This window comes from Oncorhynchus keta, chromosome 5 (genome assembly GCF_023373465.1).
Source record: "Oncorhynchus keta strain PuntledgeMale-10-30-2019 chromosome 5, Oket_V2, whole genome shotgun sequence".
NCBI classification, from domain to species: Eukaryota; Metazoa; Chordata; class Actinopteri; order Salmoniformes; family Salmonidae; genus Oncorhynchus; species Oncorhynchus keta.
Window position 1 is genome coordinate 34,954,253 of NC_068425.1, and position 22,880 is coordinate 34,977,132.

The window sequence follows — 22,880 nt, forward strand, 5'->3', positions numbered from 1 at the left end:
GCGTGGGGGGGGTGGCTTTTGTTTAGGAGGAGAAGAGGACAGGAAATGTGCGTGGGGGGGGGGGGCATTGAGTGTGTGAGACAGGGGAGTAAGATGAAAATCAGAAGCCATTGTCGTGTTTGACAGCAAGCGCCTTTGCAGTGATTGCCTGTGTTAATTAATTTGTGAAATAGGGGAGATGAGAGGACAGGAGAGGAGGGGAGAGGAGGGGAGAGGAGAGAACAGGAGAGAGACTGACAGACACATCGACTGGCCAAGGCTGAGAGAGAGAGAGAGAGAGAGAGAGAGAGAGAGAGAGAGAGAGAGAGAGAGAGAGAGAGAGAGAGAGAGAGAGAGAGATGCCAGTAGAAGTAGAGGACACTGCAGGCTTCAGAACCCCCCTCCACAAGAGAGAAGATGTGTCATGGATGTTCTCCTGTCCTTGTCATTATAGATGACAACCTGATGTTCTCCTCTCCTTGTCATTATAGATGACAACCTGATGTTCTCCTCTCCTTGTCATTATAGATGACAACCTGATGTTCTCCTCTCCTTGTCATTATAGATGACAACCTGATGTTCTCCTCTCCTTGTCATTATAGATGACAACCTGATGTTCTCCTCTCCTTGTCATTATAGATGACAACCTGATGTTCTCCTCTCCTTGTCATTATAGATGACAACCTGATGTTCTCTTCTCCTTGTCATTATAGATGACAACCTGATGTTCTCCTCTCCTTGTCATTATAGATGACAACCTGATGTTCTCCTCTCCTTGTCATTATAGATGACAACCTGATGTTCTCCTCTCCTTGTCATTATAGATGACAACCTGATGTTCTCCTCTCCTTGTCATTATAGATGACAACCTGATGTTCTCCTCTCCTTGTCATTATAGATGACAACCTGATGTTCTCCTCTCCTTGTCATTATAGATGACAACCTGATGTTCTCCTCTCCTTGTCATTATAGATGACAACCTGATGTTCTCCTCTCCTTGTCATTATAGATGACAACCTGATGTTCTCCTCTCCTTGTCATTATAGATGACAACCTGATGTTCTCCTCTCCTTGTCATTATAGATGACAACCTAATGTTCTCCTCTCCTTGTCATTATAGATGACAACCTGATGTTCTCCTTGTCATGGATTGTTAAAGTCATTATAGATGACAACCTGATGTTCTCCTCTCCTTGTCATTATAGATGACAACATGATGTTCTCCTCTCCTTGTCATTATAGATGACAACATGATGTTCTCCTCTCCTTGTCATTATAGATGACAACCTGATGTTCTCCTCTCCTTGTCATTATAGATGACAACCTGATGTTCTCCTCTCCTTGTCATTATAGATGACAACCTGATGTTCTCCTCTCCTTGTCATTATAGATGACAACCTGATGTTCTCCTCTCCTTGTCATTATAGATGACAACCTGATGTTCTCCTCTCCTTGTCATTATAGATGACAACCTGATGTTCTCCTCTCCTTGTCATTATAGATGACAACCTGATGTTCTCCTCTCCTTGTCATTATAGATGACAACCTGATGTTCTCCTCTCCTTGTCATTCATCAAAAACAACACATATAGATGACAACCTGATGTTCACCTCTCCTTGTCATTATAGATGACAACCTGATGTTCTCCTCTCCTTGTCATTATAGATGACAACCTGATGTTCTCCTCTCCTTGTCATTATAGATGACAACCTGATGTTCTCCTCTCCTTGTCATGGATTGTTAAAGTCATTATAAATGACAACCTAATGTTCTCCTCTCCCTCGAGGCTCCAGAACAATTATTATTCAGTTATTTATTTGGGCTAATTGGTCTATTTGTGCGGTTCCCTGATATTCATCGTTGCAACCACAGATTAATGTTTAACACCTGAGATTGGGGCTGTGTGTGTGTGTGTGTATGTGTGTGTGTGTGTGTGTGTGTGTGTGTGTGTGTGTGTGTGTGTGTGTGTGTGTGTGTGTGTGTGTGTGTGTGTGTGTGTGTGTGTGTGTGTGTGTGTGTGTGTGTGTGTGTGTACTGAACAGGTGTGAAGCGTGAGATGTGATTCCTCTCTGTCTCAAAACGGTAACCATAAATCTTGTACTGTTTGTCTAATGATTTATTCATCAAAAACAACACATTTACAATTCATGTCATCCAAACCACTGTGTGAGCAGCACAGACGCATAGATGACGCATGCACACACGTCTGTGCGTGTGTATATGTGAGGTGAGGGCATGTATTTCAGACAGACGAACACACACATCACTCCTTCAAGCTGCCCGAGGGGCTTATATGAGGAATATGGCAATTCAGTTGTCTGTTTGGTGTGTGTGACATTTAGAATCATTATTTTCAGTGAGTTGTTCTTGACGGCAGTACATGAATAGAAGTGGTTATTGAGTCTCAGCATTTGTTACAGCTGAGTCGCAGTCTGACAATTTATTTTTCGTTTTTGTTGGTGAATGTCGGAATCAGTTGCCTTTCTTTTTTTTGCCTCTATTCTACCTTTTTATTCTGCCTTTGCTTTATATCGAAGTTAAAATAATACATTCTGCAGATAAGGCTGATTCCCTCTGATATATCTTGTTTAGACTGTATACATTCTGCAGATAAGGCTGATTCCCTGATATATCTTGTTTAGACTGTATACATTCTGCAGATAAGGCTGATTCCCTGATATATCTTGTTTAGACTGTATACATTCTGCAGATAAGGCTGATTCCCTCTGATATATCTTGTTTAGACTGTATACATTCTGCAGATAAGGCTGATTCCCTGATATACCTTGTTTAGACTGTATACATTCTGCAGATAAGGCTGATTCCCTGATATATCTTGTTTAGACTGTATACATTCTGCAGATAAGGCTGATTCCCTCTGATATATCTTGTTTAGACTGTATACATTCTGCAGATAAGGCTGATTCCCTGATATATCTTGTTTAGACTGTATACATTCTGCAGATAAGGCTGATTCCCTGATATATCTTGTTTAGACTGTATACATTCTGCAGATAAGGCTGAATCCCTGATATATCTTGTTTAGACTGTATACATTCTGCAGATAAGGCTGATTCCCTGATATATCTTGTTGAGACTGTATACATTCTGTAGATAAGGCTGATTCCCTGATATATCTTGTTTAAGACTAATACATTCTGCAGATAAGGCTGATTCCCTCTGATATATCTTGTTTAGACTGTATACATTCTGCAGATAAGGCTGATTCCCTGATATATCTTGTTTAGACTGTATACATTCTGTAGATAAGGCTGATTCCCTGATATATCTTGTTTAGACTGTATACATTCTGCAGATAAGGCTGATTCCCTCTGATATATCTTGTTTAGACTGTATACATTCTGCAGATAAGGCTGATTCCCTGATATATCTTGTTTAGACTGTATACATTCTGCAGATAAGGCTGATTCCCTGATATACCTTGTTTAGACTGTATACATTCTGCAGATAAGGCTGATTCCCTCTGATATATCTTGTTTAGACTGTATACATTCTGCAGATAAGGCTGATTCCCTGATATATCTTGTTTAGACTGTATACATTCTGCAGATAAGGCTGATTCCCTGATATATCTTGTTGAGACTGTATACATTCTGCAGATAAGGCTGATTCCCTCTGATATATCTTGTTTAGACTGTATACATTCTGCAGATAAGGCTGATTCCCTGATATATCTTGTTTAGACTGTATACATTCTGTAGATAAGGCTGATTCCCTGATATATCTTGTTTAGACTGTATACATTCTGCAGATAAGGCTGATTCCCTGATATATCTTGTTTAGACTGTATACATTCTGCAGATAAGGCTGATTCCCTGATATATCTTGTTTAGACTGTATACATTCTGCAGATAAGGCTGATTCCCTGATATATCTTGTTTAGACTGTATACATTCTGCAGATAAGGCTGATTCCCTGATATATCTTGTTTAGACTGTATACATTCTGTAGATAAGGCTGATTCCCTGATATATCTTGTTTAGACTGTATACATTCTGCAGATAAGGCTGATTCCCTCTGATATATCTTGTTTAGACTGTATACATTCTGCAGATAAGGCTGATTCCCTGATATATCTTGTTTAGACTGTATACATTCTGCAGATAAGGCTGATTCCCTGATATATCTTGTTTAGACTGTATACATTCTGCAGATAAGGCTGATTCCCTGATATATCTTGTTTAGACTGTATACATTCTGCAGATAAGGCTGATTCCCTGATATACCTTGTTTAGACTGTATACATTCTGCAGATAAGGCTGATTCCCTCTGATATATCTTGTTTAGACTGTATACATTCTGCAGATAAGGCTGACTCCCTGATATATCTTGTTTAGACTGTATACATTCTGCAGATAAGGCTGATTCCCTGATATATCTTGTTTAGACTGTATACATTCTGTAGATAAGGCTGATTCCCTGATATATCTTGTTTAGACTGTATACATTCTGCAGATAAGGCTGATTCCCTGATATATCTTGTTTAGACTGTATACATTCTGCAGATAAGGCTGATTCCCTGATATACCTTGTTTAGACTGTATACATTCTGCAGATAAGGCTGATTCCCTCTGATATATCTTGTTTAGACTGTATACATTCTGCAGATAAGGCTGATTCCCTGATATATCTTGTTTAGACTGTATACATTCTGCAGATAAGGCTGATTCCCTGATATATCTTGTTTAGACTGTATACATTCTGTAGATAAGGCTGATTCCCTCTGATATATCTTGTTTAGACTGTATACATTCTGCAGATAAGGCTGATTCCCTGATATATCTTGTTTAGACTGTATACATTCTGTAGATAAGGCTGATTCCCTGATATATCTTGTTTAGACTGTATACATTCTGTAGATAAGGCTGATTCCCTGATATATCTTGTTTAGACTGTATACATTCTGCAGATAAGGCTGATTCCCTGATATATCTTGTTTAGACTGTATACATTCTGCAGATAAGGCTGATTCCCTGATATACCTTGTTTAGACTGTATACATTCTGCAGATAAGGCTGATTCCCTGATATATCTTGTTTAGACTGTATACATTCTGCAGATAAGGCTGATTCCCTGATATATCTTGTTTAGACTGTATACATTCTGCAGATAAGGCTGATTCCCTGATATATCTTGTTTAGACTGTATACATTCTGCAGATAAGGCTGATTCCCTGATATACCTTGTTTAGACTGTATACATTCTGTAGATAAGGCTGATTCCCTCTGATATATCTTGTTTAGACTGTATACATTCTGCAGATAAGGCTGATTCCCTGATATATCTTGTTTAGACTGTATACATTCTGCAGATAAGGCTGATTCCCTGATATATCTTGTTTAGACTGTATACATTCTGCAGATAAGGCTGATTCCCTGATATATCTTGTTGAGACTGTATACATTCTGCAGATAAGGCTGATTCCCTGATATATCTTGTTTAGACTGTATACATTCTGCAGATAAGGCTGATTCCCTGATATATCTTGTTGAGACTGTATACATTCTGCAGATAAGGCTGATTCCCTCTGATATATCTTGTTTAGACTGTATACATTCTGTAGATAAGGCTGATTCCCTGATATATCTTGTTTAGACTGTATACATTCTGCAGATAAGGCTGATTCCCTGATATATCTTGTTGAGACTGTATACATTCTGCAGATAAGGCTGATTCCCTCTGATATACCTTGTTTAGACTGTATACATTCTGTAGATAAGGCTGATTCCCTGATATATCTTGTTTAGACTGTATACATTCTGCAGATAAGGCTGATTCCCTGATATATCTTGTTGAGACTGTATACATTCTGCAGATAAGGCTGATTCCCTCTGATATATCTTGTTTAGACTGTATACATTCTGCAGATAAGGCTGATTCCCTGATATATCTTGTTTAGACTGTATACATTCTGTAGATAAGGCTGATTCCCTGATATATCTTGTTTAGACTGTATACATTCTGCAGATAAGGCTGATTCCCTCTGATATATCTTGTTTAGACTGTATACATTCTGCAGATAAGGCTGATTCCCTGATATATCTTGTTTAGACTGTATACATTCTGCAGATAAGGCTGATTCCCTGATATATCTTGTTGAGACTGTATACATTCTGCAGATAAGGCTGATTCCCTCTGATATATCTTGTTTAGACTGTATACATTCTGTAGATAAGGCTGATTCCCTGATATATCTTGTTTAGACTGTATACATTCTGCAGATAAGGCTGATTCCCTGATATATCTTGTTGAGACTGTATACATTCTGTAGATAAGGCTGATTCCCTGATATATCTTGTTTAGACTGTATACATTCTGCAGATAAGGCTGATTCCCTGATATATCTTGTTTAGACTGTATACATTCTGCAGATAAGGCTGATTCCCTGATATATCTTGTTTAGACTGTATACATTCTGTAGATAAGGCTGATTCCCTGATATATCTTGTTTAAGACTAATACATTCTGCAGATAAGGCTGATTCCCTCTGATATATCTTGTTTAGACTGTATACATTCTGCAGATAAGGCTGATTCCCTGATATATCTTGTTTAGACTGTATACATTCTGCAGATAAGGCTGAATCCCTGATATATCTTGTTTAGACTGTATACATTCTGCAGATAAGGCTGATTCCCTGATATATCTTGTTTAGACTGTATACATTCTGCAGATAAGGCTGATTCCCTGATATATCTTGTTGAGACTGTATACATTCTGTAGATAAGGCTGACTCCCTGATATATCTTGTTTAGACTGTATACATTCTGCAGATAAGGCTGATTCCCTGATATATCTTGTTTAGACTGTATACATTCTGTAGATAAGGCTGATTCCCTGATATATCTTGTTTAGACTGTATACATTCTGCAGATAAGGCTGATTCCCTGATATATCTTGTTTAGACTGTATACATTCTGCAGATAAGGCTGATTCCCTGATATATCTTGTTTAGACTGTATACATTCTGTAGATAAGGCTGATTCCCTGATATATCTTGTTTAGACTGTATACATTCTGCAGATAAGGCTGATTCCCTGATATATCTTGTTTAGACTGTATACATTCTGCAGATAAGGCTGATTCCCTCTGATATATCTTGTTGAGACTGTATACATTCTGTAGATAAGGCTGATTCCCTGATATATCTTGTTTAGACTGTATGCATTCTGCAGATAAGGCTGATTCCCTGATATACCTTGTTTAGACTGTATACATTCTGTAGATAAGGCTGACTCCCTGATATATCTTGTTTAGACTGTATACATTCTGCAGATAAGGCTGATTCCCTCTGATATATCTTGTTGAGACTGTATACATTCTGTAGATAAGGCTGACTCCCTGATATATCTTGTTTAGACTGTATACATTCTGTAGATAAGGCTGATTCCCTGATATATCTTGTTTAGACTGTATACATTCTGTAGATAAGGCTGATTCCCTGATATATCTTGTTTAGACTGTATACATTCTGCAGATAAGGCTGATTCCCTGATATATCTTGTTTAGACTGTATACATTCTGCAGATAAGGCTGATTCCCTGATATATCTTGTTTAGACTGTATACATTCTGCAGATAAGGCTGATTCCCTGATATATCTTGTTTAGACTGTATACATTCTGCAGATAAGGCTGATTCCCTGATATATCTTGTTTAGACTGTATACATTCTGCAGATAAGGCTGATTCCCTGATATATCTTGTTTAGACTGTATACATTCTGCAGATAAGGCTGATTCCCTGATATACTTGTTTAGACTGTATACATTCTGCAGATAAGGCTGAATCCCTGATATATCTTGTTTAGACTGTATACATTCTGCAGATAAGGCTGATTCCCTGATATATCTTGTTGAGACTGTATACATTCTGCAGATAAGGCTGATTCCCTCTGATATATCTTGTTTAGACTGTATACATTCTGCAGATAAGGCTGATTCCCTGATATATCTTGTTTAGACTGTATACATTCTGCAGATAAGGCTGATTCCCTGATATATCTTGTTTAGACTGTATACATTCTGCAGATAAGGCTGATTCCCTGATATATCTTGTTTAGACTGTATACATTCTGCAGATAAGGCTGATTCCCTGATATATCTTGTTTAGACTGTATACATTCTGTTGATAAGGCTGATCCCTGATATATCTTGTTTAGACTGTATACATTCTGCAGATAAGGCTGACTCCCTGATATATCTTGTTTAGACTGTATACATTCTGCAGATAAGGCTGATTCCCTGATATATCTTGTTTAGACTGTATACATTCTGTAGATAAGGCTGATTCCCTGATATATCTTGTTTAGACTAATACATTCTGCAGATAAGGCTGATTCCCTGATATATCTTGTTTAGACTGTATACATTCTGCAGATAAGGCTGATTCCCTGATATATCTTGTTTAGACTGTATACATTCTGTAGATAAGGCTGATTCCCTGATATATCTTGTTTAAGACTAATACATTCTGCAGATAAGGCTGACTCCCTGATATATCTTGTTTAGACTGTATGCATTCTGCAGATAAGGCTGATTCCCTGATATACCTTGATTAGACTGTATACATTCTGTAGATAAGGCTGATTCCCTGATATATCTTGTTTAGACTGTGTACATACTGTAGATAAGGCTGATTCCCTGATATATCTTGTTTAAGACTAATACATTCTGCAGATAAGGCTGATTCCCTCTGATATATCTTGTTTAGACTGTATACATTCTGCAGATAAGGCTGATTCCCTGATATATCTTGTTTAGACTGTATACATTCTGCAGATAAGGCTGATTCCCTGATATATCTTGTTTAGACTGTATACATTCTGCAGATAAGGCTGATTCCCTGATATATCTTGTTTAGACTGTATACATTCTGCAGATAAGGCTGATTCCCTGATATATCTTGTTTAGACTGTATACATTCTGTAGATAAGGCTGATTCCCTGATATATCTTGTTTAGACTGTATACATTCTGCAGATAAGGCTGATTCCCTGATATATCTTGTTGAGACTGTATACATTCTGCAGATAAGGCTGATTCCCTGATATATCTTGTTTAGACTGTATACATTCTGCAGATAAGGCTGATTCCCTGATATATCTTGTTTAGACTGTATACATTCTGCAGATAAGGCTGATTCCCTCTGATATATCTTGTTTAGACTGTATACATTCTGTAGATAAGGCTGATTCCCTGATATATCTTGTTTAGACTGTATACATTCTGTAGATAAGGCTGATTCCCTGATATATCTTGTTTAGACTGTATACATTCTGCAGATAAGGCTGATTCCCTGATATATCTTGTTTAGACTGTATACATTCTGTAGATAAGGCTGATTCCCTGATATATCTTGTTTAGACTGTATACATTCTGTAGATAAGGCTGATTCCCTGATATATCTTGTTTAGACTGTATACATTCTGCAGATAAGGCTGATTCCCTCTGATATATCTTGTTTAGACTGTATACATTCTGCAGATAAGGCTGATTCCCTGATATATCTTGTTTAGACTGTATACATTCTGTAGATAAGGCTGATTCCCTGATATATCTTGTTTAGACTGTATACATTCTGCAGATAAGGCTGATTCCCTGATATATCTTGTTTAGACTGTATACATTCTGCAGATAAGGCTGATTCCCTCTGATATATCTTGTTTAGACTGTATACATTCTGTAGATAAGGCTGATTCCCTCTGATATATCTTGTTTAGACTGTATACATTCTGCAGATAAGGCTGATTCCCTGATATATCTTGTTTAGACTGTATACATTCTGCAGATAAGGCTGATTCCCTGATATATCTTGTTTAGACTGTATACATTCTGCAGATAAGGCTGATTCCCTCTGATATATCTTGTTTAGACTGTATACATTCTGCAGATAAGGCTGATTCCCTGATATATCTTGTTTAGACTGTATACATTCTGTAGATAAGGCTGATTCCCTGATATATCTTGTTTAGACTGTATACATTCTGCAGATAAGGCTGATTCCCTCTGATATATCTTGTTTAGACTGTATACATTCTGCAGATAAGGCTGATTCCCTGATATATCTTGTTTAGACTGTATACATTCTGCAGATAAGGCTGATTCCCTCTGATATATCTTGTTTAGACTGTATACATTCTGTAGATAAGGCTGATTCCCTGATATATCTTGTTTAGACTGTATACATTCTGCAGATAAGGCTGATTCCCTGATATATCTTGTTTAGACTGTATACATTCTGCAGATAAGGCTGATTCCCTGATATATCTTGTTTAGACTGTATACATTCTGCAGATAAGGCTGATTCCCTGATATATCTTGTTTAGACTGTATACATTCTGCAGATAAGGCTGATTCCCTGATATATCTTGTTTAGACTGTATACATTCTGCAGATAAGGCTGACTCCCTGATATATCTTGTTTAGACTGTATACATTCTGTAGATAAGGCTGACTCCCTGATATATCTTGTTTAGACTGTATACATTCTGCAGATAAGGCTGATTCCCTGATATATCTTGTTGAGACTGTATACATTCTGTAGATAAGGCTGATTCCCTGATATATCTTGTTTAAGACTAATACATTCTGCAGATAAGGCTGATTCCCTGATATATCTTGTTTAGACTGTATACATTCTGCAGATAAGTCTGATTCCCTCTGATATATCTTGTTTAGACTGTATACATTCTGTAGATAAGGCTGATTCCCTCTGATATATCTTGTTTAGACTGTATACATTCTGCAGATAAGGCTGATTCCCTCTGATATATCTTGTTAGACTGTATACATTCTGCAGATAAGGCTGATTCCCTGATATATCTTGTTTAGACTGTATACATTCTGCAGATAAGGCTGATTCCCTGATATATCTTGTTGAGACTGTATACATTCTGCAGATAAGGCTGATTCCCTGATATATCTTGTTGAGACTGTATACATTCTGTAGATAAGGCTGACTCCCTGATATATCTTGTTTAGACTGTATACATTCTGCAGATAAGGCTGATTCCCTCTGATATATCTTGTTGAGACTGTATACATTCTGTAGATAAGGCTGACTCCCTGATATATCTTGTTTAGACTGTATACATTCTGCAGATAAGGCTGATTCCCTGATATATCTTGTTTAGACTGTATACATTCTGCAGATAAGGCTGATTCCCTGATATATCTTGTTTAGACTGTATACATTCTGCAGATAAGGCTGATTCCCTGATATATCTTGTTTAGACTGTATACATTCTGCAGATAAGGCTGAATCCCTGATATATCTTGTTTAGACTGTATACATTCTGTAGATAAGGCTGATTCCCTCTGATATATCTTGTTTAGACTGTATACATTCTGCAGATAAGGCTGACTCCCTGACTGGAGGAGGTACTGTTGGAGGTACTGGTGGAGGTACTGTTGGGGGTACTGTTGGAGGTACTGTTGGGGTACTGTTGGGGGTACTGGAGGAGGTACTGTTGAGGGTACTGTTGGAGGTACTGTTGGGGGTACTGGTGGGGGTACTGTTGGGGGTACTGGTGGAGGTACTGTTGGGGGTACTGTTGGATGTACTGTTTGGGGTACTGGAGGAGGTACTGTTGGAGGTACTGTTGGGGGTACTGTTGGAGGTATTGTTGGAGGTACTGGTGGAGGTACTGTTGGGGGTACTGGTGGAGGTACTGTTTGGGGTACTGGAGGAGGTACTGTTGGAGGTACTGTTGGGGGTACTGTTGGAGGTATTGTTGGAGGTATTGTTGGAGGTACTGGTGGAGGTACTGTTGGGGGTACTGTTGGAGGTACTGTTTGGGGTACTGGAGGAGGTACTGTTGGAGGTACTGTTGGGGGTATTGTTGGAGGTATTGTTGGAGATACTGGTGGGGGTACTGTTGGGGGTACTGGTGGAGGTACTGTTGGGGGTATTGTTGGAGGTACTGGTGGAGGTATTGTTGGAGGTACTGGTGGAGGTACTGTTGGGGGTACTGGTGGAGGTACTGTTGGGGGTATTATTCGGGGTACTGTTAGAGATAATGTTGATGGTACTGTTGAAGGTACTGTTGGGGGAACTGTTGGAGGTACTGTTGGGGGCACTGTTGGAGGTACTGTTGGGGGTACTGTTGGGGGTACTGTTGGAGGTACTGTTGGGGGTACTGTTGGGGGTACTGTTGGGGTTACTGTTGGGGGAACTGTTGGAGGTACTGTTGGATGTACTGTTGGGGGTACTGTTGGAGGTACTGTAGGGGGTAATGTTGAGGGTATTGGTGGAGGTACTGTTGGGGGTACTGGTGGAGGTACTGTTGGGGGTATTGGTGGAGGTACTGTTGGAGGTACTGTTGGGGTTACTGTTGGGGGTACTGGGGAGGTACTGTTGGAGGTACTGTTGGGAGTACTGGAGGAGGTACTGGTGGGGGTACTGTTGGAGGTACTGTTGGGGGTACTGGTGGGGGTACTGGTGGGGGTACTGTTGGGGGGCACTGGAGGAGGTACTGTTGGGGGTACTGGAGGAGGTACTGTTGAGGGTACTGGTGAGGGTACTGTTGGAGGTACTGTTGAGGGTACTGGTGGGGGTACTGTTGGAGGTACTGTTGAGGGTACTGTTGGGGTACTGTTGGAGGTTCTGTTGGGGGTACTGTTGGTGGTACTGGAGGAGGTACTGTTGGGGGTACTGTTGGGGGTACTGTTGGGGGTACTGATGGGGGTACTGTTGGGGGTACTGGAGGAGGTACTGTTGGGGGTACTGGAGGAGGTACTGTTGAGGGTACTGGTGGGGGTACTGTTGGGGGTACTGTAGGGGGTACTGGTGGAGGTACAGTTGGGGTACTGGAGGAGGTACTGTTGGGGGTACTGGTGGAGGTACTATTGGGGGTACTGGAGGAGGTACTGTTGGGGGTACTGAGAGGTACTGTTGGGGGTACTGGTGGGGGTACTGTTGGGGGTACTGGTGGAGGTACTGTTGGGGGTACTGTTGGGGTACTGTTGGGGGTACTGGTGGAGGTACTGTTGGGGGTACTGGAGGAGGTACTGTTGGGGGTACTGGTGGAGGTACTGTTGGGGGTACTGGTGGAGGTACTGTTGGGGGTACTGGTGGAGGTACTGTTGGGGGTACTGGTGGAGGTACTGTTGGGGGTACTGGTGGAGGTACTGTTGGGGGTACTGGTGGAGGTACTGTTGGGGGTACTGGATGAGGTACTGTTGGCGGTACTGGAGGAGGTACTGTTGGGGGTACTGGTGGAGGTACTGTTGGGGGTACTGGTGGAGGTACTGTTGGGGGTACTGGTGGAGGTACTGTTGGGGGTACTGGAGGAGGTACTGTTGGGGGTACTGGAGGAGGTACTGTTGGCGGTACTGGAGGAGGTACTGTTGGGGGTACTGGAGGAGGTACTGTTGGGGGTACTGGTGGAGGTACTGTTGGAGGAGTTTTTTCATTTAAAGATGATTCGTTTATCTATTTGTCCTCTTTATCACTTGTTGACCAGTCCTGTTTGCCTCTCTCTCTCCCTTTCTCTCTCTCTCTCTCTCTCTCTCTCTCTCTCTCTCTCTCTCTCTCTCTCTCTCTCTCTCTCTCTCTCTCTCTCTCTCTCTCTCTCTCTCTCTCTCTCTCTCTCTCCTCTACTCTCTCTCTCTCTCCCTCTCTCTCTCTCTCTCTCTCTCTCTCTCTCTCTCTCTCCTGCAAAAAAAATATATTCAAATGTGATCATCTGTTCTCTCTGTAGGTGGTGGTTTTAATTGATTAATAGTAGTTGTGTGTTTGATCGGTCGCAGCTCTGTAAACCTAAGACGTTATTTGTCAAGCTGTTCGGTTTGAAGAAGCTTGAATGCTTTTCCTATTATTTGTCATTTCCAACCTGTAATGGTGTACATCCCAAATGGCACCCTATTCCCCATAGTGCACTAGTTCTGACCAGGGTGCCGTTTGGGACGAAGGAGGGGTCTTTTACACCACCTGTTCCTCAAAGCGAGGGAACCCACTTTCTGTCATATTACCTTTGACTCCTAACTAGTGTTCTCTAGTCTATAACCTTGACTCCTAACTAGTGTTCTCTAGTCTATAACCTTGACTAATAACTAGTGTTCTCTAGTCTAGAACCTTGACTACTAACTAGTGTTCTCTAGTCTATAACCTTGACTACTAACTAGTGTTCTCTAGTCTATAACCTTGATTACTAACTAGTGTTCTCTAGTCTAGACCCGTGACTACTAACTAGTGTTCTCTAGTCTATAACCTTGACTACTATCTAGTGTTCTATAGACTGTAACCTTGACTACTAACTAGTGTTCTCTAGTCTAGAATCTTGACTACTAACTAGTGTTCTCTAGACTAGAACCTTGACTACTTTCTAGTGTTCTCTAGTCTGTAACCTTGACTACTACCTAGTGTTCTCTAGACTAGAACCTTGACTACTTTCTAGTGTTCTCTAGTCTATGACCTTGACTACTAACTAGTGTCCTCCAGTGTAGAACCTTGACTACTAACTAGTGTTCTCTAGTCTAGACCCGTGACTACTAACTAGTGTTCTCTAGTCTATAACCTTGACTACTTTCTAGTGTTCTCTAGTCTATGACCTTGACTACTAACTAGTGTCCTCCAGTGTAGAACCTTGACTACTAACTAGTGTTCTCTAGTCTAGACCCGTGACTACTAACTAGTGTTCTCTAGTCTATAACCTTGACTACTATCTAGTGTTCTATAGACTGTAACCTTGACTACTAACTAGTGTTCTCTAGTCTAGAACCTTGACTACTAACTAGTGTTCTCTAGACTAGAGCCTTGACTACTTTCTAGTGTTCTCTAGTCTGTAACCTTGACTACTACCTAGTGTTCTCTAGACTAGAACCTTGACTACTTTCTAGTGTTCTCTAGTCTATGACCTTGACTACTAACTAGTGTCCTCCAGTGTAGAACCTTGACTACTATCTAGTGTTCTATAGACTGTAACCTTGACTACTAACTAGTGTTCTCTAGTCTAGAACCTTGACTACTAACTAGTGTTCTCTAGACTAGAACCTTGACTACTTTCTAGTGTTCTCTAGTCTATGACCTTGACTACTAACTAGTGTCCTCCAGTGTAGAACCTTGACTACTAACTAGTGTTCTCTACTTTATAACCTTGACAACTAACTTGTGTTCTCTAGAATCTAACTGTGACTACTACCTTGTGTTCTCTAGTCTAGAACCTTTACAACTTACTAGTGTTATCTGGACTATAACCTTGACAACTAACTTGTGTTCTCTAGACTATCACATTGACTACTAACTAATGTTCTCTAGTCTAGAACCTTGACTACTAACTAGTGTTCTCTAGACTAGAACCTTGACTACTTTCTAGTGTTCTCTAGTCTGTAACCTTGACTACTACCTAGTGTTCTCTAGACTATCACATTGACTACTAACTAGTGTTCTCTTGTCTATGACCATGACTACTAACTAGTGTTATCTAGTCTATAACTTTGACTACTCACTTGTGTCCTCTAGGATAGAACCTTGACTATTAACTAGTGGTGTTCTCAAATATAACACCCTCCCTCAAGGCCTCTCTTCCCTCCCTCCCTCCTTCCGTCCTTTCCTTCTCTCTCCTTCTGAGATGAGAGGGATCGCGCAAAGAGAAAAAAACAAGAATATGCAAATGTGATCATCTGCTCTCTCTGTAGGTGGTGGTTTTAATTGATTAATAGTAGTTGTGTGTTTGATCGGTCGCAGCTCTGTAAACCTAAGACGTTATTTGTCAAGCTGTTCGGTTTAAAGAAGCTTGAATGCTTTTCCTATTATTTGTCATTTCCAACCTGTAATGGTGTACATCCCAAATGGCACCCTATTCCCCACATAGTGCACTAGTTCTGACCAGGGTGCCGTTTGGGACGAAGAGGGGTCTTTTACACCACCTGTTCCTCAAAGTGAGGGAACCCACTTTCTGTCATATTACCTTTGACTCCTAACTAGTGTTCTCTAGTCTATAACCTTGACTACTAACTAGTGTTCTCTAGTCTATAACCTTGACTACTAACTAGTGTTCTCTAGTCTATAACCTTGACTACTAACTAGTGTTCCCTAATCTATAGCCTTGACTCCTAACTAGTGTTCCCTAATCTATAGCCTTGACTACTAACTAGTGTTCCCTAATCTATAGCCTTGACTCCTAACTAGTGTTCTCTAGTCTATAACCTTGACTACTAACTAGTGTTCTCTAGTCTATCACCTTGACTACTAACTAGTGTTCTCTAGTCTATCACCTTGACTACTAACTAGTGAACTAGTGTTCTCTAGTCTCTAATGTTGTACTTTGAAAACTAGGAACTTAGACTTTGTGTGTACTGTGTGTGTGTGTGTGTGTGTGTGTGTGTGTGTGTGTGTGTGTGTGTGTGTGTGTGTGTGTGTGTGTGTGTGCGTGCGTGCGTGTGTGTGTGTGTGCGTGTGTGTGTGTGTGCGTGCGTGTGTGTGTGTAAACTCAGTGAGCTGAAGCCGTGGAAGGTTTGTGTGTGTATAAACTCAGCTTGCATCAGACCTAATTGGTTTAGACTGTAATACCCGTGGATGCCAGCCGTCAAATGGATCTAATTAAGAGATGAAACAACCTTCAAAGTTGCAAACAACAACAACAACGTTTGAGTTTTTACTGATCCCCTTCTCTTCTCCTTCTCTCGTGGCTTTACTGGGAGGCCAGCCCCTTACTTTTACTCTATCCATATTTTTATATTTAGCATGTCGAGAGACAGATCCCCTCTACTTGAATCACTTGTTTACTGGTGGGAAATGGGGATGTCGGTGACTGGATAGCCCTTTGATCAGAGGAGAACAAGGTTGAGAGAACAGATAGATGCAGTAGCTGCCCCTTTGACTAAGACCTGGTGCTTTGTGGATCATGGGAAAAGTGTCCAGGTGCTGACTAACGATGAATAAACTGGAAGCCGTACATTATATATGTACATATAAATACAGTTGAAGTCGGAAGTTTTCAATCGAACCCATACGTAGAATGTATGCACACATGACTTGTCGAGTCAAATCAAAATTCATTTTATATTAAATACAGCTCCACACATTTCTTCATTTTTCAACAAATTTCTACTAGTTTTGGCAAGTCGGTTAGAATATCTACTTTGTGCATGACACAAAAAAAATGAAAAATGAAAATGATGTCATGGCTTTAGAAGCTTCTGATAGGCGAATTGACATCATTTGAGTCAATTGGAGGTACCTGTGGATGTTTCAAGGCCTACCTTCAAACTCAGTGCCTCTGCTTGAAATCATGGGAAAATCAAAAGAAATCAGCCAAGACCTCAGAAAAACATTGTAGACCTCCACAAGTCTGGTTCATCCTTGGGAGCAATTTCCAATCGCCTGAAGGTACCACGTTCATCCGTACAAACAATAGTACGCAAGTATAAAAACTATGGGACCACGCAGCCGTCATACCACTCAGGAAGGAGATGCGTTGTGTCTCCTAGAGATGAACGTACTTTAGCGCGAAAAGTGCAAATCAATCCCAGAACAACAGCAAAGGACCTTGTGAAGAGACTGGAGGAAACAGGTACAAAAGTATCTATATCCACAGTAAAACAAGTCTTATATCGACATAACCTGAAAGGCCACTCAGCAAGGAAGAAGCCACTGCTCCAAAACCTCAATAAAATAGCCAGACTACGATTTGCAACTGCACATGGGGACAAAGATTGTACTTTTTGGAGAAAGGTCCTCTTGTCTGATGTAACAAAATAGAACTGTTTGGACATAATTCCCATCGTTATGTTTGGAGGAAAAAGGGGAGGCTTGCAAGCCGAAGAACACCATCTCAACTGTGAAGCACGGGGTGGCAGCATCATGTGGGGGTGCTTTGCTGCAGGAGGGACTGATGCACTTCACAAAATAGATGGAATCATTGAAGCAACACCTCAAGACATCAGTCAGGAAGTTAAAGCTTGTTCACAAATGGTTCTTCCAAATGGACAATGACCTCAAGCATACTTCCAAAGTTGTGTCAGAATGGTGTAACGACAACAAAGTCAACGTATTGGAATGGCCATCACAAAGCCCTGACCTCAATCCTAGAGAAAATGTGTGGGCAGAACTGAAAAAGCATGTGCGAGGAAGGAAGCATACAAACCTGACTCAGTTACACCAGATCTGTCAGGAGGAATGGGCCAAAATTCACACAACTTATTGTGGGAAGCTTGTGGAAGGCTACCCGAAACGTTTGCAGCAATGCTGCCAAATACTAATTATAATATAATAATATAGGCAATTTAGCAGACGCTTTTATCCAAAGCGACTTACAGTCATGTGTGCATACATTCTACGTATGGGTGGTCCCGGAATCGAACCCACTACCCTGGCGTTACAAGCGCCATGCTCTACCAACTGAGCTAAAGAAGGACCATTGAGTGTTATTGGCCAGGACCATTGAGTGTAGGTAAACTTCTGACCCACTGGGAATGTGATGAAAGAAATAAAAGCTGAAATAAATCATTCTATAATATTATTCTGACATTTCACATTCTTAAAATAAAGTGGTGATCTTAACTGACCTAAAACAGGTATTTTTACTTGGATTAAATGTCAGGAAATGTGAAAGACTGAGTTTAAATGTATTTTCCTAAGGTGTATGTAAACTTCTGACTTCAAATGTATATGTATGTGTATATATAATATATACTACCATTCAAAACTTTGGGGTCACTTTGAAATGTCCTTGTTTTTAAAGAAAATCACTTTTTGTCCATTAAAATAACATCAAATTGATCAGAAATACAGTGATATGTCGACATAGGCAATCAGAAGCCCATTATCAGCAACCCTTACTCTGTTCCATTGGCACGTTGTGTTAGCTAATCCAAGTTTATCATTTTAAAAGGTTAATTGATCATTAGAAAACCATGTTGCAATTATGTTGAAAACTGTTGTGCTGATGAAACAATCAATTAAACTGGCCTTGTTTTGACTAGTTGAGCATCTGGAGCATCAGCATTTGTGTGTTCGATTACAGGCTCAAAATGGCCAGAAACAAAGATCTGTCTTATGAACCTCTTTGGAATAGGGGGCAGCATTTTCACTTTTGGATAAATAGCGTGCCCAATTTCAACTTCCTGCTACTCATGCCAAGAATATAAGATATGCATATTATTAGTAGATTCGGATAGAAAACACTCTGAAGTTTCTAAAACTGTTTGAATCATGTCTGTGAGTATAACAGAACTCAGAGGACTATAACAGAGGACTAACCATTTTGACTTTTTTTTTTAGGTCACTGTCTATTCAATGATTTTTCATTGGGGAACTAGATTTCTAAGGCACTTGTTTGCAATTCCTACCACTTCCACTGGATGTCACCAGCCTTTGGAAATAGGTTGAGGATATTCCTTTGTGAAATGAAGAAGTACGGCCATCTTGAATCAGTGTAACACAGAGTTGGCAAGACTAGAAAAGTAGCGTTAGTTTGTTGTTGTCCTGTATTGAAAACAGATACACCCGTCTTCAATTTGATCGATTATTAACGTTTAAAAATACCTAAAGTTGTATTACAAAAGTAGTTTGGCAAAGTTTACAGGTAACTTTTGAGACATTTTGTAGTGACGTTGCGCAAATTGGAAGCTGTTTTTTTTTTGTTGATCAAAAGCGCCAAATAAATGGACATTTTGGATATATATGGGCGTAATTTACTCGAACAAAAGGACCATTTGTGATGTTTATGGGACATATTGGAGTGCCAACAAAAGAAGCTCGTCAAAGGTAAGGCATGATTTATATTTTATTTCTGCGTTTTGTGTAGCGCCTGCAGGGTTGAAATATGCTACTCTCTCTTTGTTTACTGTTGTGCTATCATCAGATTATAACATCTTATGCTTTCGCCGAAAAGCCTTTTTAAAATCTGACATGTTGGCTGGATTCACAACGAGTGTAGCTTTAATTGAGTATCTTACATGTTTGATTTAATGAAAGTTTGATTTTTATATAATTTTATTTGTATTTGGCGCTCTGGCTTTTGGCCAAGTGGGACGCAAGTGTCCCCCTATCCTAGAGGATTTATGAAACTCGCCAGTCTATTCTTGTTCTGAGAAATGAAGTCTATTCCATGTGAGAAATTGGCAAGAAACTAAAGATTTCGCACAACGCTGTGTACTACTCCCTTCACAGAACAGCGCACACTGGCTCTAACCAGAATAGAAAGAGGAGTGGGAGGCCCCGGTGTACAACTGAGCTAGAGGACAAGTACATTAGAGTGTCTAGTTTGAGAAACAGACGCCGTACCCGCAAAACACCAGTCTCAACGTCAACAGTGAAAGGCGAATCCGGGATGCTGGCTTTGTCGGCAGAGTTCCTCTGTCCAGTGTCTCTGTTCTTTTGCCAATCGTAATATTTTCTTTTTATTGGCCAGTCTGAGATATGGCTTTTTCTTTGCAACTCTGCCTAGAAGGCCAGAATCCCGGAGTTGCTTCTTCACTGGAGATGTTGAGACTGGTGTTTTGCGGGTACTATTTAATGACGCTGCCAGGTGAGGACTTGTTTTCAGCAGTGATAACATAATTTCAGAATGGTTTTCTAGTGATCAGTTAGCCTTCTAAAATTATAAACTTGGATAAGCTAACACACCGTGCCATTGGAACACAAGAGTGATGGTTGCTGATAATGAGCCTTTGTACGCCTGTGTAGATATTCCTTTAAATAGTCAGTTACAACATTAACAATGTCTACACTGTATTTCTGATCAATTTGATGTTATTTTAATGGACAAAAATGGTTGCTTTTCAAAAACAAGGATATTTCTAAGTGACCCCAAACTTTTGAACGGTAGGTAGTGTATTGTAAAAGTATTCACCCCCTTTGGCATTGTTCCTATGTTGTTGCCTAACAACCTGGAATTAAAATGGATTTTTGGGGCGTTTGTATCATTTGATTTACAGAACATGTCCACCACTTTGAAGATGTGAAATATTTTTTATTGTGAAATACGACAACAACAAAAAAAACTGAAAACTTGAGCGTGCATTCACCCCCCAATTTCAATACTTTGAAGAGCAACCTTTTGCAGCAATTACAGTTGTTAGTCTCTTGGGGTATGTCTCTATAAACTTGGCACATTTAGCCACTGGGATATTTGTCCATTCTTCAAGGCAAAACTGCTCCAGCTCCTTCAAGTTGGATGGGTTCCGCTGGTGTACAGCAATCTTTAAGTCATACCACAGATTCTCAATTGGATTGAGGTCTGGACTTTTACTAGGCCATTCCAAGACATTTAAATGCTTACCCTTACCCTTAAACCACTCGAGTGTTGCTTTAGCAGTATGCTTAAGGTCATTGTCCTTCTGGAAGATGAACCTCCGTCCCAGTCTCAAATCTCTGGAAGACTGAAACAGGTTTCCCTCAAGAATTTCCCTGCATTTAGCGCCATCCATCATTCCTTCAATTCTGACCAGTTTCCTAGTCCCTGCCGGTGGAAAAACCCCACAGCATGATGCTGCCACCGTGAATCTTCACTGTGGGGATGCGGTTCTCGGGGTGATGAGAGTTGTTGAGTTTGCGCCAGACATAGCGTTTCCCTTGATGGCCAAATGGCTCACTTTTAGTCTCATCTGACCAGAGTACCTTCTTCCATATGTTTGGGGAGTCTCCCACATGCCCTTTGGCAAACACCAAACGTAATTATTTTCTTTAAGCAATGTTTTTTATCTGGCCAATCTTCTGTAAAGCCCAGCTCTGTGGAGTGTACGGCTTAAAGTGGTCCTATGGACAGATACTCCAATTTAAGCTGTGGAGATTTGCAGCTACTTCAGGGTTATCTTAAGACTCTTTGTTGTCTCTTTGATTAATGCCCTCCTTGCCTGGTCCGTGAGTTTTGGTGGGCGGCCCTCTCTTGGCAGGTTTGTTGTGGTGCCATATTCTTTCTATTTTTTTAATAATGGATTTAATAGTGTTCAATGTTTCTGATATTTCTTTATAACCCAACCCTGATCTGTACTTCTCCACAACTTTGTCCCTGACCTGTTTGGAGAGCTCCTTGGTCTTCATGGTGCTGCTTGCTTAGTGGTGCGCCTTGCTTGGTGGTGTTGCAGACTCTGGGGCCTTTCAGAACAGGTGTACATACACTGAGATCATGTGACACTTAGATTGCACACAGGTGGACTTTATTGAACTAATTCTGTGACTTCTGAAGGTAACTGGTTGCACCAGATCTTATTTAGGGGCTTCATAGCAAAGGGGGTGAATAGATATGCACGCGCCACTTTTCAGTTTTACATCTTTTATAATCTATTGAAACAAGTTATTTTTTTCATTTAATTTAAACAAGTTGAACTATTGTGTGTATGTACATTACATGAAATCCAAATAAAAATCCAGCTAAATTACAGGTTGTAATGCAACAAAATAGGAAAAACGCCAAGGGGATAAATACTTTTGCAAGGCTCTGTATATATTATATATATATAACTCCCAGTAAACCACCAATGGCATCACTGTGCTCTTCAGGGTGATGTCATGAATGCTAGAACCAGGTTATGTAGATCACACACACGGTGGTGGAGAGAACAGATAACACCTATCTCCAGCCAGGGAGCAGTCCCAGAGGAACTGACCATCACTTTACACTGATATCAGAGAGCATCCTGTTCCTCAGGGTGACGTGTGTGTGTGTGTGTGTGTGTGTGTGTGTGTGTTATATAGTAATAATATATGCCATTTAGCAGACGCTTTTATCCAAAGCGACTTACATTCATGTGTGCATACATTCTACGTATGGGTGGTCCCGGGGATCGAACCCACTACCCTGGCGTTTCAAGCGCCATGCTCTACCAACTGAGCTACAGAAGGACACACTATATATGTATTTCTCAGCATTATTGCAGAAAGAATGTATTCAAAAGCAAAGACTCATCCATTTCAATTCACCACTAAACAGTTGACG

General features: G+C 40.3%; 1 protein-coding gene across 1 annotated transcript in view; it reads right to left on the reverse strand.

The window, feature by feature from the left end:
- Positions 1–22,880, reverse strand: part of LOC127930355 (uncharacterized protein DDB_G0271670-like) — a 46,122-nt gene that overhangs the window by 10,863 nt on the left and 12,379 nt on the right. The window contains exons 2-3 of the mRNA XM_052520027.1: positions 12,354–12,581; positions 11,563–12,101 (exon numbers count right to left, since the gene is read on the reverse strand). Of these exons, the coding sequence (XP_052375987.1) occupies positions 11,563–12,101; positions 12,354–12,581 (767 nt within the window). The remainder of the gene's footprint in view (positions 1–11,562; positions 12,102–12,353; positions 12,582–22,880) is intronic.